The following is a 23,091-nucleotide window of genomic DNA, read 5'->3' as shown; positions in this document are numbered from 1 at the left end:
GCCATTTGATAAGATCATGGCTGATCTGATTGTGACCTCAACCCTACTTTCCCGTCTATCTACTATAACCTTTGACTCCCTTGTTAATCGGAATCTGTCTAACTCAGCCTTAAAAATATTCAATGATCCTGCCTCCACCGCTCTCTGGGGAAGGGAGTTCCACAGACTCACGACCCTCAGAGAAAGAATTTCTCCTCATCTCCATCTTAAATGGAAGACCCCTTATTTTTAAACTGTGTCCCCTAGTTCTAGTCTCTCCCACAAGGGGAAACATCCTCTCAGCATCTACCCCTTCAAGTTCCCTCAGGATCTTATGTTTCAATAAGATCACCTCTCATTCTTCTAAACTCCAATATATTCAGGCCCAACTTGTCCAACCTTTCCGCATCCCAGGAATCAGTCGAGTGAACCTTCTCTGAACCGTCTCCAAAGCAATTATGTCCTTTTTTAAATAAGGAGATCAAAACTGCACACTGTATTCTAGATATGGTCTCACCAATATCCTATACAACTGTAGCAAAACATCTCTACTTTTATATTCCATTCCCCTTGCAATAAATGACAACATTCCATTTGCCTTCCTAATCACTTGCTGTACCTGCATACTAACTTTTTGTGATTCTACGACACCCAGATCCCTCTGTACCTCAGAGTTCTGCAATCTCTCGCCATTTAAATAACATATTGTGTTTCTATTCCTCCTGCCAAAGTGGACAAGTTCATATTTTCCCACATTATACTCCATCTGCCAAATTTTTGCCCACTCACTTAATCTATCTATATCCCTTTGCAGACTCCTTATGTCCTCTTCACAACTTACTTTTCTACCTACCTTCATGTCATCAGCAAATTTAGCAACTATACATTTGGTCCCTTCATCCAAGTCATTGATATAGATTGTAAATATTTGAGGCCCCAGCACTGATCCCTGTGGCACTCCACTCATTCTCTCTTGTCAACCTGAAAATGACCCATTTATGCCTACTCTCTGTTTCCTGTTAGCTAACCAATCCTTTATCCATGCTAATATGTTACCCCTTACACCATGAGCTCTTATTTTGTGTCGTAGCCTTTGATGTGGCACCTCGTCAAATGCCTTCTGGAAATTCAAGTACACTACATCCACAGGATCCCCTTTTATCCACGTTGCTTGTTACTTCCTCAAAGAACTCTAATAAATTAGTCAAACAATGATTTCCCTTTCACAAAGCCGTGTTGACTCTGCCTGATTGCATTGAGATTTTCTAAGTGCCCTGCTATAACCTCCTTAATAATAGATTCTAGCATTTTCCCTATGACAGATGTTAAGCTAACTGGCCTGTAGTTTCCTGTTTTCCCTCCTTTCTTGAATAGAGGAGCTACATTCACTACTTTCCAATCTGATGGGACCCTTCCAGAATCTAGGGAATTTTGGAAAATTAATACCAATGCATCTACTATCTCTGCAGCCACTTCTTTTAAGACCCTATGATGAAGTCCATCAGGACCTGGGGACTTGTCAGCTTTTAGTTGTAATAATTTTTTCAGAACCCTTTCCCTGGTGATTGTAAATGTTTTAAGTTCCTCCCTCCCTTTCACCTCTGAATTCACAATTACTTCTGGAATGTTATTTCTATCCTCTACAGTGAAGATGGATGCAAAATATCTGTTCAATTCATCTGCCATTTCCTTACTCTCCATTATTAATTCCCCAGACACACACTCCAGAGGACCAACACTCACTTTACTTACTCTTTTCCTTTTTAAATACCTGTAGAAACTCTTACTATCTGTTTTTATATTTCTAGCTAGCTTTCTCTCTGACTCTAATTTCTCCCTCCTTATTATTCTTTTAGTCATTCTTTGTTGGTTTTTATATTCTGTCCAATCTTCTGACCTGCCACTAATCTTCGCGGAATTGTATGCTTTTTCTTTCAATTTGATACTATCTTTAATTTCCTTAGTTAGCCATGGATGGTTCGTCCTTCCCCTAGAGTCTTTCTTTCTCACTGGAATGTATCTTTGCTGAGTGTTATGAAACATCTCATTAAATGTCTGCCACTGCATCTCTACTGACCTATCCTTTAACCTAATTTCCCAGTTCACTTTAGCCAGCTCTGTCTCCATGCCCTCCTAATTGCCCTTATTTAAGTTTAAAACACTAGTCTTAAACCTACTTTTCTCTCCCTCAAACTGAATGCGAAATTCAATCATATTGTGATCACTGATACCTAGAGGCTCTTTTACAATGAGGTCATTAATTAATCCTGTCGCATTACTTATTACCAGATCTAGAATAGCCTGCTCTCTGGTTGGCTCTAGAATGTGCTGCTATGAGAAACTGTCCTGAAAGCACTCTATGAACTCAACTTCCAGGCTACCTTTGCCAATCAGATTCTTCCAATCTATATGTAGATATCCTGGCTGTGGAGTCAGTCATGCGGGGTCATAAATTTAAAATTGTCACTGAGAGGAGAGGAGAGGCTAGGAGAACTTTCTTTACTCAAAGGGTTGTTAGAACATGGAATGCTTTGCCAACAGGGAATGACTGAGACAGACCACCACCTTCTCAAGGGCAATTAGGGATGGGCAATAAATGCCGGCCTCACCAGCGATGCCCACATCCCATGAACGAATAAAAAAAAAAGAAATCATTACATCTTTTAAAGGAAAGTTATATAGATATTTGAAGCAAAGAAAAGCTGACGGGGATAGAGCAAAGAGCCGACACAAACCCAATGGGCCAGATGGCCTATTTCTGTGCTGTAAACCTTTATTTACAAGAAAATAATTTTGTCAAACTGAAAAAAAAGGAAAATCATTAGATAAGGGGCAAGAACAGGTTTCAGAAAAACATATGGATGACCAAAACTCGGTGAGAGCAGATTCCTGAATGATTGATTAAAAAGAGTTAACTACTTGAAATTCTGCACAAATTTAAAACTGTTCAATTTGTAACAAATGTATTTATGGGAAACTGAGTGTACAAAATTTAACATAACGACTTTAGAAATGAGTTTGTCTCCACCTTTTGACGAAACGATCGAATTACAATGCCTTCAACCAGGATTTTCATCAGCCAGCAACTGTAATGAATGGGCTGTCATTAGTTGGAAAGCCACACAGAATCATAAAATCATACAACAAAGAAGGATGCCATTTGGCCCATTTTTCCTGTGCTGGCTCTCTGAAAGAGCTAACGAATTAGTCCCACTCCTCTGCTCTTTCCCTTAGCCCTGCAAATTTTTCCTTTTTAAGTAGAGATCCAATTCCCTTTTGAAAGTTACGATTGAATTTGCTTCCACCACTTTTTCAGACACAGTTATGTTTTCAGTAGTTTTCATATTATTTGGGAAATTGAGACCATCTATGGACAATACACAAGTACTCTGCACTGACATATCATTATGTAGCACTACCACCGTGCTAGATGGGATAGATTCAGAACAGATCTAGCAGCTCAAAACCGGGCATCCATGAGACGCTGTGGGCCATCAGCAGCAGCAGAATTGTATTCCAGCACAATCTGTAACCTCATGGCCTGGCATATTCCTCACTCTACCATTACCAACAAGCCAGGGGATCAGCCCTGGTTCCATGAGGAGTGTAGAAGAGCATGCCAGGAGCAGCACTGGGCGTACCTAAAAATGAGGTGCCAACCTGGTGAAGCTATAACACAAGACTACATGCATGCTAAACAGCAGAAGCAACATGCTATAGACAGAGCTAAGCGATTCCACAACCAACGGATCAGATCAAAGCTCTGCAGTCCTGCCACATCCAGTCGTGAATGGTGGTGGACAATTAAACAACTAACGGGAGGAGGAGGCTCTGTAAACATCCCCATCCTCAATGATGGCGGAGTCCAGCACGTAAGTGCAAAAGACAAGGCTGAAGCGTTTGCAACCATCTTCAGCTAGAAGGGCCGAGTGGATGATCCATCTCAGCCTCCTCCCGATATCCCCACCATCACAGAAGCCAGTCTTTAGCCAATTCGATTCACTCCAAGTGATATCAAGAAACGGCTGAGTGCACTGGATACAGCAAAGGCTATGGGCCCCGACAACATCCCGGCTGTAGTGCTGAAGACTTGTGCTCCAGAATTGGCTGTGCCTCTAGCCAAGCTGTTCCAGTACAGCTACAACACTGGCATCTAACCGACAATGTGGAAAATTGCCCAGGTATGTCCCGTCCATAAAAAGCAGGACAAATCCAATCTGGTCAATTACCGCCCCATCAGTTTACTCTCAATCATTAGCAAAGTGCTGGAAGGTGTCGTCGACAGTGCTATCAAGCGGCACTTACTCACCAATAACGTGCTCACCAATGCTCAGTTTGGGTCCCGCCAGGACCACTCGGCTCCAGACCTCATTACAGCCTTGGTCCAAACATGGACAAAAGAGCTGAATTCCAGAGGTGAGGTGAGAGTGACTGCCCTTGACATCAAGGCAGCATTTGACCGAGTGTGGCACCAAGGAGCCCAAGTAAAATTGAAGTCAATGGGAATCAGGGGGAAAACTCTCCAGTGGCTGGAGTCATACCTAGCACAAAGGAAGATGGTAGTGGTTGTTGGAGGCCAATCATCTCAGCCCCAGGACATTGCTGCAGGTGTTCCTCAGGGCAGTGTCCTAGGCCCAACCATCTTCAGCTGCTTCATCAATGACCTTCCCTCCATCATAAGGTCAGAAATGGGGATGTACGCTGATGATTGCACAGTGTTCAGTTCCATTCGCAACCCCTCAGATAATGAAGCAGTCCGTGCCCGCATGTAGCAAGACCTGGACAACATCCAGGCTTGGGCTCACAAATGGCAAGTAACATTCGCGCCAGAAAAGTGTCAGGCAATGACCATCTCCAACAAGAGAGAGTCTAACCACCTCCCTTTGACATTCAACGGCATTACCATCGTCGAATCCCCCACCATCAACATCCTGGGGGTTACCATTGACCAAAAACTTAACTGGACCAGCCATATAAATACTGTGGCTGCAAGAGCAGGTCAGAGGCTGGGTATTCTGCAGCGAGTGACTCACCTCCTGACTCCCCAACGCCTTTCCACCATCTACAAGGCACAAGTCAGGAGTGTGATGGAATACTCTCCACTTGCCTGGATGAGTGCAGATCCAACAACACTCAAGAAGCTCAACACCATCCAGGACAAAGCAGCCCGCTTGATTGGCACCCCATCCACCACCCTAAACATTCACTCCCTTCACCACCGGCGCACCATTGTGTCCAGTTCTGGGCACCGCACTTTAGGAAAGATGTGAAGGCCTTAGAAAGGGTGCAGAAGAGATTTACTAGAATGATTCCAGGGATGGGGGACTTTAGTTATGTGGATAGACTGGAGAAGCTGGGGTTGTTCTCCTTGGAACAGAAACGGTTGCGCGGAGATTTGATAGAGGTATTTAAAATCATGAAGGGCCTAGACAGAGTAGATAGAGAGAAACTGTTCCCTTTCGCGGAAGGGTCAAGAACCAGAAGGCATGGATTTAAGATGATTGGCAAAAGAACTAAAGGTGACATGAGGAAAAACGTTTTTACACAGCGAGTGGTTAGGATCTGGAATGCACTGCCTGAGGGGGTTTTGGAGGCAGATTCAATCGTGGCCTTCAAAAGGGAACTGGATAAGTACTTGAAATTAAAAAAAATTGCAGGGCTATGGGGATAGGGTGGGGGAATGGGACTAGCTGGATTATTCTTGCATAGAGCTGGCGCGGACTCGATGGGCTGAATGGCCTCTTTCCGTGCTGTAACCTATGATTTTATGATTCCATGATTCGATCACTAGATCAGTTCAAAACTATGAGGATTTAGGGTAAATCTTGGGAATAGATAAGAAATTGGTTGAACAGTCTGTAATTTCTGTGTAATTTTTTTTTATTATTCGTTCATGGGATGTGGGAGTCACTGGCGAGGCCGGCATTTATCGCTCATCTCTAATTGCCCTTGAGAAGGTGGTGGTAAGCCGCCTTCTTGAACCACTGCTGTCTGTGTGGTGAAGGTTCTCCCACAGTGCTGTTAGGAAGGGAGTTCCAGGATTTTGACCCAGTGACGATGAAGGAATGGAGATATATTTCCAAGTCGGGATGGTGTGTGACTTGGAGGGGAACGTGCAGGTGGTGTTGTTCCCATGTACCTGCTGCTCTTGTCCTTCTAGGTGGTAGAGGTCGCGGGTTTGGGAGGTGCTGTCGAAGAAGCCTTGGCGAGTTGCTGCAATGCATCCTGTGGATGGTACACACTGCAGCAACTTCTGGGGGTGGTTTTAGGAGGCAAATGCGGGTGCATTGGGGGCGGGGGTGCTCCGAAAATTGTACAAATCCTGTTCGGGTTCGGAAGCCGGCTCCAACCTGCCAGCTTCCGAGTTTCCCAGGGACCCACCTGTGTGCACATGGGCGACCTGAAACTGAAAGTCTGCCGGCAATTAAAACTGGCGTGATGACAGTTAAAGAGCCAAATGTACCTCATTGAGGTACTTAAGGCACTTTACCTGTAACAAAATAAGTGATTAGAAAGATTTTTAACTTACCTGGGCGGCTTGCCCACCGCTTCTGATTCATGCCTGATGCAACCAGGCATGAAGGGCCGGATCAGGGAGAAAGAAACTAAATAAATTAAATAAAAAACCATGCAATGAAGTGAAAACACTAAATGCACCCACCTTTGAAATCTTGTCCGATGTCCCCCGCACTCCCAACGGAGCATGGGTTGGGAACAGAACTATAACATTGTACTGCTAATTCTCAAACTGTGCGTTCTAAGAATAGTTTGTTGCTGGATGACAGAAGAAAGCACTTGCATTTATATAGTGCATTTCACACCCTTCGGCAGTCCCAAAGCACTTCACAGCAAATGAAATACTTTTGAAGTGTAGTCACTGTGGTAATATAGGGAAATGCAGCAACCAATTTGTGCACAGCAAGATCCCACAAACAACAATGACCAGCTATTCAATTTTAGCGATTTTGTTTGAGAGATAAATATTGGAGATGGAGAGAGTGGTTTCCTCTCTTCGCCTGCTCACGAGTGGCCTCCTGGTTCTTAGACCTTCTCGCACAACAGGGATCTCCCAGGCACTCGCCCTGTGCAGGCTGCCAATGTAGCAGTTCCCAGGATCAGGATACCCCTCCCTCAATGGAATAGGATCCCAGGATGGCATGAACTGGGAAACCCAACGAACTGAAAATGAACTGAAATCACATCCTCCTGGCAGGGCTACAGAATTAGGCATGATCCCAGGTGAGGGCGAGAAAAAAGGGAAAGCTGCACAAGTTACAGCCAATCCTGGGATATTTGGCTCATTTGCTTTACTGTACATTCAATGACCATTTTGAAAATAGGAACACCTGAAAATAAAGAACACCTGAAAATAAAGGCTTCACTGCGTATACTTTAAAGCTTAGCAGAGAAATTGGTATCAAATGGGTTAAAAGATTTGTAGAACATTATTTTATAAATCCATTATCTATTTAAATACTTAGTGTGAGCGTTTATACTGAGATTTTCAATTTGAGTATCATAGAGAATATGAATGCTCTAATTGATTTGGCTTTGAACCAGCTGCATTATATTATAGTGGTGAGTAAATGTATATTTTAAGAAGGATTTTGCATAATGCAATGCTATTTCTAAAGATTTTCCATAATACTTACAGATGCTGCCTACTTTGAAAGATAATTAATCAAAGTGTTAGTGTGGTTCCTAAATTAGTCCTCAACTTTCAATTTATTGTTATTCAACAGACTGATTTCTTAGCAATTGAGATGCGTAAAGGCAAAGTCAACTTCCTGTGGGATGTAGGATCTGGTATTGGACGTGTTGAATATCCAGACTTGATCATCAATGACCAATACTGGTACAGAATTGAAGCCTCTAGGTAAATTTCGTACATCTAAATTTATTGCTTCTGACTAAGTCTATTGCTCAGACTGTTTGGAATGTGGCTGTAAATGTGCACCCTTATATTCAAGCATAATCATGGCAGTTAAGGGTAGACTTTATGAAATTGCACTCCCGATGGGCAAGGACCCGGCAGCATGCATTCATAAAATCTGTCCTTTAATCTAATCGGTGCTCTTTTTCCTTTTACAGAGTTTGGTCATCTGACACTGTAACTGTAGTATGTGGGGGGCCTGGGAGCAAGTCACCCACATGTCTCCTTTGATTGAAATTTAGATTTAAAATAAACAGCTTAGGTAGAACCCACAGGCATTTTATACGAACGTGTGAACCAGTGTGTTAAAAATAGCAGAGAAATTTCAATCCCTTGTTTGGATAATGATGGCCCTGATTTTCATCCCCATTTTTTGAGAGGGATCGAGATAGTAATGCGCTTGAAATCACAATGCAGAACTGGCTACCCTGTTCCTCCTGTCATTCTGCCCACCACCATTTTGATTGGGGCCTTCAGATAGGTGACAAAGGCTCCCATAATTTTCAAGTACCAATGGTACTAGGCATAGAGCGGCCTAACCAGCAGTCCTCAAAGAGATTGTTGGAGACTGCTGCAAAGACAGAGCAGGTATGTTTTTTAGCTACGTTCCTGGGACCAGAAGGAGCGTTAATGCTCCTCTTGGCCCCACAAAATTGACCTGCATGGTGCCCAACCCTCTGAGGCACTCGCCTCTCCCCTTTAATCAGAAAATGCCAGTTTGACTTCATGCAGGAGCTGCTGGATTTTCTGAAACACCCCCCAGTCGTCGAGCTACCATGAATATTAAAATGAAGCCCAACCATGAAAATGGTTCGAGCCTCTCGCTGATGCCATCAGGTGAGCGTCCCAATTGTTCCCGCCCACCACCCCCAATGGGCACCACACACGAAAACCTACCCCGATTTGTGGTATGGGTATTTAGGTTTGTTTTTCAAATTTATACTTAATTTTAAATATTTGCTGCCCAAATCTAGTAATGACTCTCTTCTTGGGATAATTATTTTCCTAGAAAGTATTTTGCATTAATAGTAAAGTGACTCATGGTTCAGTTACACTATTGATTGACAAAAAAAATATTAGTGATTTTAAAAAAATATTGCTAACCAACATTCACTATTCAGATTTGCTAATGACAATTAGTTCTGCCCTACAACATACTGATGTACTAACATGCTGTACCATGTAGGAGGTGGATTGTTTCCCATATACTGATTTCTCTACCTTAGTTGTGATAGTCAGGCTAAGTATTAAGTGGAAGCAATATTCTTTTCCTGATAAGGAATAGGGAGGTCAGAAAACATAGGTTAAGTGAACCCTGTGTTCTCATATAAATCTCATGAACAAATTGGATCATAGAAACATAGATTAAGATTTACAAAGAGTCCCTTGCACCCATCTTATTCAGAGAGCAGTATGTTGGAGGAATTAAAAAGCATTAGAAAATAATTTACAAAATGTGGTAGGGATGAATAAAAAATATATTTTATTCACATATTTCACCATTTAATATTCTAGCATCCTATTAACTCTTCATTTTTGCTATCACGGTCATTATTTTCTCACCCCCATCTTACTATGATGAAAGCAAAGAATATTTTAGTGACCATTAAAGCCTGCTTGTGAAAAATAAATTGCACTTGTGTAAAATTTAATTTTATTCTGCAATGTTCAGTCTTCAATTCTTTCTTAATTTGGACACTACAGCAGTAATTGATAATCTCTTTTACAAAAAGGTTTAGAAGAAATGGTACAGTTTCTGTGCGTGCACTAGATGGCCCAAGGGCTAGCATCATGCCAACTTCTTACAGTGCAGTTTCACCTGAAGGCTACACAATACTTGATGTAGATGAAAATGCTTACCTGTTTGTTGGTGGCCTAACAGGAGACGTGAAGGTATGGTATAACGATTAATCAAGGATATGGTTCTTTGATGGTATTTCTGCTGAATTATTAATAAACATCAATTTATAGAAATTATCTATTCTGCAAGTATTAAATATATTTATTTGAAAATGTACATTTTTTGCAATTACATAACTGGAACATTTAAGGAGCATTTCTGTAGTGCATCAGATCTTTAAGAATTAGTATTCTTAAATGTTATGAGCAGTGTGATTGCATTTCTTTTTGGAGTGTTAGTGTGTAACATCATGGCGACAAGGGTCTGGATTTGTGCACAATGTTCCCATATTGCTTTGGTAAGATGCTGATTGGAGGCCAGGCACTTTCTCGTTGGAAGGGATAAACAGAGGGAAAGCATTGAAAAAATCTGAATGAATGTCATCCCTGGACCACTGTCATGCCACCTCATAGCCAACTTTGCAAAGTAGTATTGATGGAAGCATGATTGCAGGTCTGCCACCTACCACTCAACTGCATGGCACAAGGAGACCAGGGAACAGGAGAAAAATAATTGAAAATAAAGGGGAGTCTTTCTTACAATTCAGACTATTTCACAACACTTGTTCTCATGTTCACGGATAGGAAGCTGTTTTCATAAGCAGGCACATTGTTCATTGCAGTGACCAGGTTTAACAGTGAATTTCTAATTGCGCTATACCACTTATTAGAGAATATGTAGGATGCCCACCACATTCTCCCATCTCCTGCATAGAAGAAAGGTGAAAAATAACATATTGCCAGACCAATGCATATAATCTAAAGCTAACTGCTCAAATGTATTTATTTTACTCTCTTGCTGTGCAAATACTATACAGAAACAAAACAGCATAGCAGGAGATTAAACAGCACAGTACTTAAAAACAATGGGGTAGAAATTGCTCAGAACAGTGAACCAACAGTGCTTGCCGTTCCATAGATTTATACTAACCCACTAACTTACTACAGTCTTTTCTTCGGTCAATTCCTCGAATAGGAAGCGGAGAAGAGCCCAGCGTCAGTTCAAGCGAAGCAAGGACCCTGGGAGAAACGGGAGAATCGATCTCTCCCTCCTGATCAATCAGATGGCAGCATTTTTCACAAGCTGCATTAACTCTCTCTGCAGGCTTAGTACGTTAAACCAGGAAGTGAAAGGTGCAACATTAAAATCAATGTAAAACAGTTGTAGTCAGTGAAAAAAAGAGAGGGTAAGAAATAATTGAATTAAATCAGAGGCATAGGGAAAAGTTTTTAAAAAAAATTAATTTAAAAAAATTTAATGACCAAAAGCTATTAAAATAAGACTCCACATTTTTAAAAGTTAATTTTTAGTTATTTGGCAGTCATTAAGACTTACCATACTGTTAAAACTTAGTTTAGACCTGTATTTTTAAGCGTACCTGTTTTGTGGCGTAACTAGTTACTTTCCAGCTGGGCTAGTTTGCACTTTTTCAATGATTTCTCTGATTGCAGTGTGCAATATATCTTTAATTCGAAGCTGTCATTTCGCTGGCGAACCTGTAGAAGTAAGTTCCAGATTTCTGCGTTTCATTGCGCATGTACGAATGCCGGAACTTGCTCCTCCATTTCACCACTAACACCGGTGAGCACTGTTGAGCTCACCGTTATTTCATGAGTAATTTCTGCCCCATGAGATCTAGTATCAGTCCACAAAGAGTTAATATACCCTTTTCAGAGAGTGTTTCTTACAGAGTTGAGGTGCAGATCAGGCATGATTTAATTGAGCTTGAATGGCCTACTCCTGTTCCTAATGTTCCTATATAAGCCCATGAATGAAAAAACACTTGCAGGTGAAACTTGGGAATATAAATGGTTTTGTAAAATCTCCTGAACATTAATGATAAGCTCTCGAAGCACTTAAATTCAGTGAGGGGAAGGTGGTTGTAAGTGGCAAACATCCTTCGTACAGTCCATCTTGGAAGGTATGGCTGACTCCTCTTACCTTGCTTGACCTGGTAAGGCTGGTAAGGTCTTTAAATGTCTTGTGGCACTGAATATCTATGCAACGGGTAGTGGATGTGACACTTACTGCCATGGTCACCTCTTTCCACTATGCCCAGGCAGTTCCTTTGGATGGCCTCTTCCCCTGCATCCCAAACGGGGCCTTCCTCCTCTAATTGATTTAGGTCAGCAGCTTCTATCGATTCCTCTGAAAATTTAGGGGCTCTGCACCCTACAGGTGAACTTCCAGAAATGTTTTCCCAATTAGTCATCCTGCTTGCCGCACAAGGAAAATAGTTGGAAATGATGCCTGACCCTTTAAGCTGCTGCAGGCATTTAAATCGTGCAGCAGCACGTCGTTTCACAGGCCTCAGTGACGAGCTTTTATTTGGAGGCAGGAATACTGCTGGGACCTGTCTTTGTTTTTCCAATTAAGTTGACCCCAGAAAATTTGCTTTGGTCCCGCCCTCCACACTTCTGTGTAATACCACCACAGAGGAAAATAGTGGCTTAAGGATCAGCTGGATGCAGTTTACACTACGTTCCATTTCCAGTCAGAAAATCTATGTTTGTGACTGGAAACACAGTTTACACCCTAACAAAAAAAACAGGTGATAAATCGATTTGTATCAGTATTGTCATTATAGTTATTTTATTCTTAAATCCTTTAAGAAATCAGATGTAGTCAAAACAACCACTTTCTCTGGCTGTATGGGAGAAACTTCCTTGGATCGTAAACCTATTGGATTGTGGAATTACAGAGACAGACAGGGGGAGTGCAAAGGCTGTATTGTAAGGTATGTACTCCCACTGTTCCGAAGTAAAGGTTCAAGTCCAAGGGCAACTATCCATATATTCAATTTTGAAAATGTCAGGATAAAAAGGGTTAATTTTCTGGCTTTGCATTCCTGGTGAGGAGCCTCACCTGCCAGAAGAACATATCAGAAATTCAGAACACAATTTTTCAACTATTAATTCACATTTGAATTTCTGATATGCATTCCAGATGGGCAAAACTTTCTGCTAGGAGCACAAGAAGTTGTAAAATCACTACAAAGAAGTGATTCCACTCTCCCAGTGGAGAAGCAGTGTTTGCTTTGAGCACAACTACAATTGTAGCCCCGTATTCTGATGTACAATCCCTGTTGAGATTGTAGAATTACCCTTATGTATGAGTACTTCATTACAGTAAAGCAATCATGCTTCAGCAAGAAATAACCAGTGACACTTGTTGTGTCCTACTAAAAGATCCTAGAATCATAGGTATCGATTTTAACTCCACCCGCCTGGCGGAAACCAGGTGGTAGAGCAGTTAAAATAAGGCAAGTCACTTACCGCCTCTGAGCTCGCTTCCTTCCCACTGTGTCCCGATATTAACCTGCTGTTTTGAGCAGGCGAGCAGGATTCTACTTCAAATATGCAGATCAGGTCCGATTGTGTCATCAGGACCCGATCTGCAATTTCAACCTGAAGCCTGAGTGGGGGAGCAGTGTTAGCTCCCCCATCAATTGAACCTGTCGGGAGTCAGATCCTGGGCCAGAAAAGACGCAGAAGGTAATTTAAAAAGTTTTATTTTAGGATTCCTTGTGGGCCAGTGCTCCTCCGGGCCTCACATGGCGCCAGGTTACTCCCTTCATGAACTTTGATAGATCCTCCACCCAAGCCTGCCCAGAGCCTTCTCCTCCTCCCGATCCCTGCCGACAGCCTTCCCGCCCCCCCGATCTTTCCACAGGCGTCATCCTCCCCTCCAACTGACAGCCGGGGACCCATATGAACTCCTGCCGTCCGATGCCTGCCGGCCAGGTAGTCAATCTGGCTGGATATCAGGTAGGACTCTGTGGAGTTTTATTTAAATAAGGCCCTGTCTTTAAGATCGGCAGGGCCTCCACGTCCCCAGCCTTACTGGGATCGTCGTCCGCTGCCAGGTTTCCCTGTACCCTTCCCACCAACACCCCCCACCCTGTGAAAATCGAGGAGATAGAATCATATAGCACAAAAGAGGCCATTCGGCTTATCATGTCTGTGACGGCTCTTTGAAAGAGCTATCCAATTAGTCCCACTCCCCTGCTCTTTCCCTACAGCCCTGCACATTTTTCCTTTTCAAGTATATATCCAATTACCTTTTGGAAGTTATTATTGAGTCTGTTTCCACTACCCTTTCAGTCAGTGCATTCCAGATCATAACAACTCATTGTGTAAAGAAATTTCTTCTCATCGCCTCTCTGGTACTTTTGCCATTTATCTTAAACCTGTGTCCTCTGGTTACCCACCCTCCTGCCAGTGGAAACAGTTTCTCTATCAATATCCCTTGTAATTTTGAACTCCTCTGTTAAATGTTCCCTGAGCCTTCTCTGCTCTAAGGAGAACAATCCCGGCTTCCCTAGTCTCTCCATATAACTGAAGTCCCTGGTACATTCTGGTAAACCCTTCTGCACCCTCTCCAAGGCCTTAACATCCTTCTTGAAGTGTGGTGCACAGAATTGGACACAAGACTTCAGCTAAGGCCTAGCCAGTGATTTATAATGGTTTAGCATAACTTCCTTGCTTTTTATTTATTCATTCATGGGATGTAGGCGTTGCTGGTAAGGCCAACATTTATTGCCCACCCCTAATTGCCCTTGAGAAGGTGGTGGTGAGCCGCCTTCTTGAACTGCTGCAGTCCATGTGGTGAAGGTTCTCCCACAGTGCTGTTAGATAGGGAGTTCCAGGATTTTGACCCAGCGACGATGAAGGAACGGCGATATATTTCCAAGTCAGGATGTTGTGTGACTTGGAGGGGAAAGTGCAGGTGATCATGTTCCCATGTGCCTGCTGCCCTTGTCCTTCTAGCAGGTACGGGTCGCAGGTTTGGGAGGTGCTGTCAAAAACGCCTTGGCGAGTTGCTGCAGAGCATCTTGTAGATGGTACACACTGCAGCCACAGTGCACCGGTGGTGGAAGGAGTGAATGTTTGAGGTGGTGGAGGTGGATTTTGTACTCTATCCTCTCCTATCATATGATTATGGTGCATATTTTGCAACAAAATAGCAAATGTTTAGAGGTTTTACTTTATTCAGAGACCATCCTACATCATTTATTGTGTAATTTTGTGCATTTCTCCTATTTTCATTTGAAATATTTAGAATTGGGGTAAATAATTCACAAACTGGAGGTTTTGCATAACTGAGATATTACTGTTGGAGATATAGATGGACAAAAGCTTGTTTGTATGATATTCCTCTGTCTACTATTTAAGATAAATGGGTTAGCAACAGCAGTTTGTATTCATATAGCACCTTTTAACGTAACAAAAATTCCCAAACTGCTTAAGCATAACCCATAAGCATAATCAAAAAAATGGATGCCGAGCCGAAGAAGGAGATACTAGGAGGGGTGACCAAAAGCTTGGTCAAAGAGGTGAGTCTTTACTATGATCTTAAAGGATGAGAGGGTGATTGAGAGATGGAGGGGTTTAGGGAGGAAATTACAGAGCTTGGGTCGAAGCGGCAGAAAGCACAACCACCAATGATGGGGTAAAGGGCGAGGGAGATGTACAAGAGTCCAGAGTCAGAGGAACAAAGAGTTTGACTGGAGGGGGTTGTAGCATTGGAAGAGATTTCAGAGTTAGGGCAGAGCAAAGCAATGAAGGGACTGAAAACAAGGATGAGAATTTTAAATTTGAAGTATTGGGGAATAGGGAGCCAATATAATTTAGCAAGGAGTGGGACTTGGTGCAAGATAAAAAATGGGGCAGCAGAGTTCTGGATGAGCTGAAGTTTACGGAGGGTGGAGAATGGGAGGCTGGCAGAAGAGCATTGGAATAGTCAAGTCTGGAGGTGACAAAGACACGGCTGAGGTTTTCAACAGTAGATGGGCTGAGGTATGGGTGGAAGCGGCAATGCTACGCAGATGGAAGTAGGCAGTCTTAGTGATGGCAAGTCTATGAGGTCAGAGACTTAGCTCGGGATCAAATGTGATGCCGTGTATGCCACAGCCTATTTGAACTTGAGACAGTGGCCAGGGAGGGAGATGGGGTCAGTGGCAAGGATGCAGAGTTTGTGGTAGGGGCGGTCTTCCCAATATTTAGCTGGCGGAAACTGTGGCTTATTCAAGACTGGATGTCAGATAGCACAGAGTCTGTGAAGGGGTCAAGACAGGTGGTGGAGGTGTAGAGCTGGGTGTCGTCAGTGTGCAAGCTGACCCCACATCATCTTCAGATGATGTTGCTAAAGGGCAGTATGTAGATGAGGAAGAGGATGGAGCCAAGGAGAGAACTTGGTGGACTCTGGCGGTAATAGTGTGGGGGCAGGAAGAGAAGCCATTGCAGGAGATGGTCCGGCAATAATTTGAAAGTTAAGAGTAGAACCAAGCAAGGGCAGTTTCACCGAGCTAGACAATGGAGGACAGACATTGGAGGAGAATGGTGTTATTGACTGTGTCAATGGCTACAGAAAGGTAGAGGAGAATAAGATGGAATAATGCATTCACAGAGGATGTCATGCATAACTTTGGTTAGGGCTGTTTTGGTGTTTGCAGAGAGATTCAAGCAGGTAGTTGTGGGAGAGATGGGTATGAATATGGGACATTGAAGGACTTTGGAGAGGAAAGGGAGGTTGGAGTTGGGACAATAGTTTGCAAAGACAGAGAAGTCAAGGATGGGATTTTTGAGAGAGGTGATGACAATATTTTGATAGGTAGGGAGAGGGACAGTACCCAAGGAGAGGGAACCATAATACCTGCATTTAAATGGTCGACAAAGGAATGTCTTCACCATTAGTCTGGTCACTTCATCAACAGTAATTTTTAGGCTTATGTAACTATTGTAGCTATTTTGAAAGCTCTCAGATGAATTCATCACTGAAAGCTTTAAATTAAGTGATGCTAATAGCTCAAAGTGTTATTAATAAAAATTTGTATGTCATCCACTTTTTATAGTCCACAGCCCACTGACACTGAAGGCACAGTGCAGTTTGATGGAGAAGGTTACGCAGGTGTTAGTCGACCAACTCGCTGGAATCCAAATGTGTCAGCGATTGCATTTAAATTCAGGACCTTTTCTTCAGATGCACTACTCATGTACCTTGCTACAAAGGACCTGGTAAATGCAGTATCAATAAATCAAAAGCAAACTATTTTTCACTTCTCATGTCTGAGCAGAATTATATTGATAAATGTTTTGCCTATTTTTAAATGTTGCTAAATTTTAATAGAGAGATTTCATGAGTGTTGAACTGACTGATGGACGAATAAAGGTCAACTACGATCTTGGCTCAGGTACATCTAATGTCACCAGTAGTGGGCGCCACAATGATGGAAAATGGAAGTCATTCACACTGTCAAGAATTCTGAAACAAGGTGTGCTTTTTTATGTTAGTATTTTCACCTCACAAAGGCATTCTGATTACATTTGATAATTAATCAAATATTTTCTATATTGGCAGCAAATATTTCCATACATGATGCAATAAACAATAAAGAAGAAAACCTGGTCGTGATTTCCCCAGGAACCAACTTTGGTCTCAATCTGAAAGATAATGAGAAGATATATTTTGGTGGTTTGCCTATATTGCAAAATTTAAGGTACATCTTTCTGCACTAAGTTACATTTTCGATGAAGGGTTGTACAGATTCTTGATTCTTGAAGTAAAAAAAAGTTGTTCTTGTTTAATTTGTGTCTGCGTATATGCATACCCAGTACATATACATTTAGTGATATGGTAATTTAACCGTTATGGTACTGAGTTTAAATGCCACCATGCCAAATCTGGTAATTTGTGGGCTGGCGCCAGGAAAATAACCGCAAAAGGTGTTGGAAAGGGCCTACTAGGCCCTCTTCCTCCATTCTGACACTTGACGCCATCCCGCTGCTACCTCAAGGGCTACTGGCAGGTTTCACTGTTGTTCTTGGGGTGGAGGGAGGGGAGGGGAGGGGACGGGACGGGGTGGTGTGGCATTAACAGAGGCGGACAGCAGGAAAATCTTCTCGGAACTCAGGGTCCACCTCACCGCCAGCACTTACATGCTGAGTACACTATGGGACCACAGAGAAAAGTCCAGCAAAGTGTACTCAGATGTCCAGTGTATGTACATTGTGTTGGTGTATAATTTATACATACTAGGGTAATTTTATGAGTGTGCACTCCTGGTAGGGAGCCTCACCGACTAGCAATTTGGAAATTTGAACGTACACTGCCCGTGATTTTCTGACTTTATTTTAGGGGGTTTGCGGTAATTGTGTGTTCATATTTCCAATGTGCACTCCTCGCAGGTGAAACTCCCCACTGACTTGTAAAATTACCTCTTTGAGTTTAACTTCAAAATCTAGCGATAAAAACAGAAAAAGCTGGAAACACTCAGCAGGTCAGGCAGCATCTGTGGAGAGAGAAATGTAGTGTTAACATTTCAGGTCGATGACCTTTCGTCAGAACTCTGTTCACCAGTTTTGACGAAAGGTCAATGACCTGAAACGTTAACTGTTTCTTTCCCCATAGAGGCTGCCTGACTTGCTGAGTGTTCCCAGCATTTTCTGTTTTTATTTCAAATTTCCAGTATATGCAGCATTTTGCTTTTTCCAACAGCTAATGACATTAGTACTTGGGCTTCCTCTAAGGTATAAATTCTAGTAATTGAAACTGTTGGAAAACTATTAATGAAGAAATGCACTTCCACAGAGCTTAAGTTTGCAACTGGCAAGTTTACCAAGAAATTACATTGGCAGCACCTGTGGAATTGTATGTTGGCAGGCGTCTGTCTCTCCTGACACAGGAGTGTATGATGGGGTAGTAAAAAGAGGGAGAAAATGAATCTAAAATGTAAAGATATCTGATTGCTTTATGTGAAAACTTTTGTGATGTGCACTGTTGTGCCTGAGGCACTTATACAGAATCTTTGAAGCAATGGTATCTTTATCTTGATTGTGGAGTATTATCTTGATTATGTTAGAGGAGGAGTCTTGCCATTAGTGTCTCTTGAAAATCTCTCACTTTAAATAAAAACATTGCCCAAAAACCAGAGTAGGAAGAAAAACAAAGGGATGTTGAGTCTAAATTATTTTAATCTCTTTGATTATTAAGAGAGGTACTGATGAAAAAATTCCTTGATTAATTTTGTATAAAAGCAAGAATTATGAAAAACTTTGCTTCAAAAGGTAGTATAGAATAAATTCATCACGTTCCAGGATATTCTGGTTTTCTAAGAACTGTATAAACTATATTAACACAATCATTTTGTTTTCCTTTTGTATCTTTTTTTTTCATCCAGTATGAAGGCCAGGTAAACAGAGTTTCAGTGCATGATTTTTTTTTAAAGTGCATGATGTTAATAGTGACAATTAAGGTGCTTAATTCCATTGCAATTTGCTCGTCTTTGCATCATGTGAAGCTTATATTTCACATGCTTTATGCCATTGGTGCAAGCTTTACTCCTGTTTGCCAGTCAAACTGCTTACTGCTGTTGCACTCCAGCAAACAACGTACACCAAATGTTGCAATGCGCAGAATGCTTGTGCAGAACAGTGATGGTGTTGTATTTAAATGACACATTGCTATTCAGGAAGAAGATTTAATCTGGTCATTGAATATTGCTAAAATTTGCTGATCCATTCTAGTAAGGTGGTATGTATCTTGCGCTGAGGATGTTACAGAACACACAAGTATAAGTCCCACTTTTAGTTTGTAATCTATAATCTATTGAGAAAAGATTAGATGCAGTTGAATATGTGGTATATTGTTGTGGCATACAATTCTGCACCAGGTGTCACCAAAGAGAGTTGGTAATATTACTGACTTCTGATAGGTTACTTCAGAAGTTTAAATAAATTGTACATTTATTGGTCCATTCAAAAAAAAGTGAGCTTGATGGGCTGAACAAATTTCTGATTCCATGCAACTTACCTCCCAATGTAAGATATAGGGGCTAATAATATTGTGCTTAGTGTTGGGATCGCTACTCATCACTCAGGGCACTCATAGTACTGGACACTGAGGCACACCCTGTGCCCAGTGCACAAATCTCACTATAATTTGTGAGGGAAGTTCGGTGCACCTGGCATGAGCTAATCTCATTAAAGCCCCAAATTTCACTTAAATTAACTGATGGTTCCATAATGCATTTGCATTGCCCGTCACTGCTGTGTCATTTGCTGCGTGACTCCGTGCCCATATACAACAGGCACTGCTTGGTAGACTCCTTGAGGCATATTAGATCTTCTTTCTTAACAAGGAGTCTGCTTGGTAGTTGTATTGACCCAAGAATTTGTCTGCTGCTTTGCAGTTTTTTTAGCCTTCACTATTAAAGCTATTCAGACCTTCTCAAACTACACACTATCTCCCATCAGGGGTTCTTTTCGAAGAGAAGTAATTATCCAGGACCTATCACTATTCCACTGGGCATCCTTCTACATCTGAAGGAGGAGGCATGAAAGACAGGTGCATTTAACCTCATAAGGGTACCCATATGCTGCCACTTACGTTTACAGGCTAAGATATTTATACCTCGATATGCTCAAAGAGATCTGAATGAGAGACAACAGCTGAAGGCACGGTCACCAATGGTGGAGGACTCCTGCTCCTCCTGGCTCACACGGAAACCTAAAAAATGTTTTTACACTTACGTTGCCTGGTCTCTTCTGGCCCACAGTCCAGCTCCCGACAGGACTGGCCTGAAGGGGAAGCCGTCACTGATCCCCCCCCCGCCCCCCCCCTCCTCAGGCCTTCAACAAAAATTACAGATTGGGTGCTGATGATATCATTAGACCCAATCTGCATATTTAAAGAAGGACCCTGCCTCCTTCTTGTTGGTGTCCTGCTCACCTGCTCAAAAGAGCAGGTTAAGATCAGGATACGGCAGGAAGGCAGTGGGATCAGAGGGGGTAAGCGACTGGACTCATTTTAACTGTCTCCCCACCCAGTTTCCGCCAGGCAGGTGAGTTAAAATCGGGGCCTACTATTCACCAGGGAGGCTGTAAGACACTCTGCAGTCTCCTGCAGCCAGACCTTAAAACCACTTTAAGGATAGATCTGTCGCGGGCTGTCAAGGTGACTGCTGCCTTGAATTTTTACTCCTCTGGGTTCTCTAAATCAACAGCAGGCAATATCTGTCAGATCACACAGCCAGCAGTGCATGGCGCATCATACAAGGAACAGATGCATTGTTTGCCCTTGCCACAGATTTCATTAATTTTGCCTTGGAAACCAGGCAACAGACGAAGCAGATCTGTACTTTTACTGTCTGGCTTGAGTCCCCAAAGTGCAGAACATTATTGATGGCACACATATGGCTATATAGGCCCTTACCCAGGTATAATCCAAGATTACGGTATGTCCTTCATGAACAGAAAGTGGTTCTACTCCCTGAATGTGCAGTTGTAACCGTAGATAAAGAATCATGCATGTGAATGCCCGCTACCCTGGTAGCTGCTATGATTCCTTTATTCTGCAGCAACACATGGTGCCGCCATTATTTCAAGGGCACAAAGAACTGGAAGGATGACTGCTTGGGTACCAAGACTGGCCTCATGACTTCTTTGAGACACCCATGCACAAGACTTGAAAAGAGATATAGTGAAGCACACGCAAGTACTAAAGCCTTGGTGGAGCGTACTATCAGGATGTTAAAGCAAACTATCTGATGCATTGACTAATCTGGGGGGTCTTTGCAGCACAACCTGGCCAAGGTATAATCCAAGATTATTGTCGCCTGCTATGCCTTATACAGCTTCTCACTCTAAAGGAGCATTGCCATACAGCAGATCGAAGAAGGGATTCAGCCTCAACCAGTAGCAGAAGAGGGCCCTGAACGGAAGCTAGAAGAGATGTCTTCAGAAGAACCATTCATAGGAATATAGGAACAGGAGTAGGCCATTCAGCCCCTCGAGCCTATGCCGCCATTCAGTTTGATCATGGCTGATCTGTATCTTAACTCCATCTATCTGCCTTGGTTCCATAACCCTTAATACCCTTGCCTAACAAAAATCTATCAATCTCAGTTTTAGAATTTCCAATTGACCTAGCCTCAACAGCTTTTTGGGGGAAGAGAGTTCCAGATTTCCACTACCCTTTGTGTGAAGAAGTGCTTCCTGACATCACCAACCTAGCTCTAATTTTAAGGTTATGGTCCCTTGTTCTGGACTGCTCCACCAGAGGAAATAGTTTCTCTCTATCTACCCTATCAAATCTATACAAGCCTAGTCTAGGCAACCTGCCCTTACAATTTAACCCTTTTAGCCCCGGTATCATTCTGGTGAATCTGCGCTGCGCCTCCTCCAAGGCCAGCATATCCTTCCCAGGGTGTGGTGCCCAGAACTGAACGCAGTACTCTAAATGGGGTCTAACCAGAGCTTTATATGACTGTAATATAACTTCCACCCCTTTGTATTCCAGTCCCATTGAGATAAAGGCCAACATTCCATTAGCCTTTTAAATTACTTTTTATACCTGTCCATTAGCTTCTAGTGATTTCTGTACTTGGACCCCTAAATCTCTCTGCTTATCTGCAGTTCCTAGCTTCTCACAACTTCCCTCAGCAAGAGACTGGATGGTGTTGAGCTTCTTGACTATTAATGACTATTATACTGCCAGTGTTTTTATTTTATTTCCTTTACTTTATTTCAATAATGTGTCCATAATTTTAGAAAAACACTGATAAACTTATATTGACAAATTACCTTTATCTTGTTGCAGGCCTGAAGTCAGTTTAAAGAAATACAGTGGCTGCCTCAGAGATATAGAAATTTCACAGTCACCATATAATTTATTGAGTGGTACAGATTACCTGGGATTAACAAAAGGCTGTACATTAGAGGTTTGATATCTAAAACCTTTTGCTATTATAGATTTTATAACAATTTTCTTTGATTTCAAGTAGCAGATTTTAACACTATTCAATATATGCTGCTGTTTATGAAATTGTCCCAGTCTGTGTATGACTTTCACTAATATGCTCTTTTTGACAGAATGTCCACACTGTTAGCTTCCATAAACCTGGCTTTGTTGAGCTTCAGCCACACTCGTTGAATGTAGGCACAGAAATATCTCTTTCCTTCAGTACTAAAAATGAGACTGGAATGATACTTTATGGAAGTGGAAAGGCTCCAGCTCAACTCAGGAGAAAACGCCGCCAAACTGGACAGGTCTTGCTTACAATAAGTTCTTTTGTCGGTCACTTTTAACATCTTTTAAGTACTTAGTTTTTGTTCAACATCAAAATATTTCTGAAATATAAATGTAAATAGCTCCTGAGCATGTAATATTTGCATATTGAGCCAATGGAAATAATAGACATTTGAAATAATAAATATTTGCTATATTATTCCATTTAAATCAATGCAATTTTAAAATAAGTTCTTGTTCTTATCTTATGTTT

At 42.1% G+C, this 23,091-nt stretch overlaps 1 protein-coding gene across 7 annotated transcripts in view; it reads left to right on the top strand.

The window, feature by feature from the left end:
- The window catches only part of lama2 (laminin, alpha 2), a 378,441-nt gene that overhangs the window by 314,236 nt on the left and 41,114 nt on the right, over positions 1-23,091 (top strand). For 4 of the 7 annotated variants that reach the window (XM_067984560.1, XM_067984558.1, XM_067984562.1 and 1 more), the window contains 9 exons: positions 7,722-7,855; positions 9,646-9,805; positions 12,425-12,549; positions 16,666-16,828; positions 16,941-17,085; positions 17,172-17,310; positions 18,991-19,002; positions 22,410-22,530; positions 22,682-22,858. In XM_067984560.1, the coding sequence (XP_067840661.1) occupies positions 7,722-7,855; positions 9,646-9,805; positions 12,425-12,549; positions 16,666-16,828; positions 16,941-17,085; positions 17,172-17,310; positions 18,991-19,002; positions 22,410-22,530; positions 22,682-22,858 (1,176 nt within the window). The remainder of the gene's footprint in view (positions 1-7,721; positions 7,856-9,645; positions 9,806-12,424; positions 12,550-16,665; positions 16,829-16,940; positions 17,086-17,171; positions 17,311-18,990; positions 19,003-22,409; positions 22,531-22,681; positions 22,859-23,091) is intronic. The other 3 variants (XM_067984559.1, XM_067984565.1, XM_067984564.1) reach the window with 1 other exon arrangement.

Source organism: Heptranchias perlo, chromosome 5, assembly GCF_035084215.1.
Source record: "Heptranchias perlo isolate sHepPer1 chromosome 5, sHepPer1.hap1, whole genome shotgun sequence".
In the NCBI taxonomy this organism is placed as follows: domain Eukaryota; kingdom Metazoa; phylum Chordata; class Chondrichthyes; order Hexanchiformes; family Hexanchidae; genus Heptranchias; species Heptranchias perlo.
This window is presented reverse-complemented; position numbering and strand designations above follow the sequence as displayed.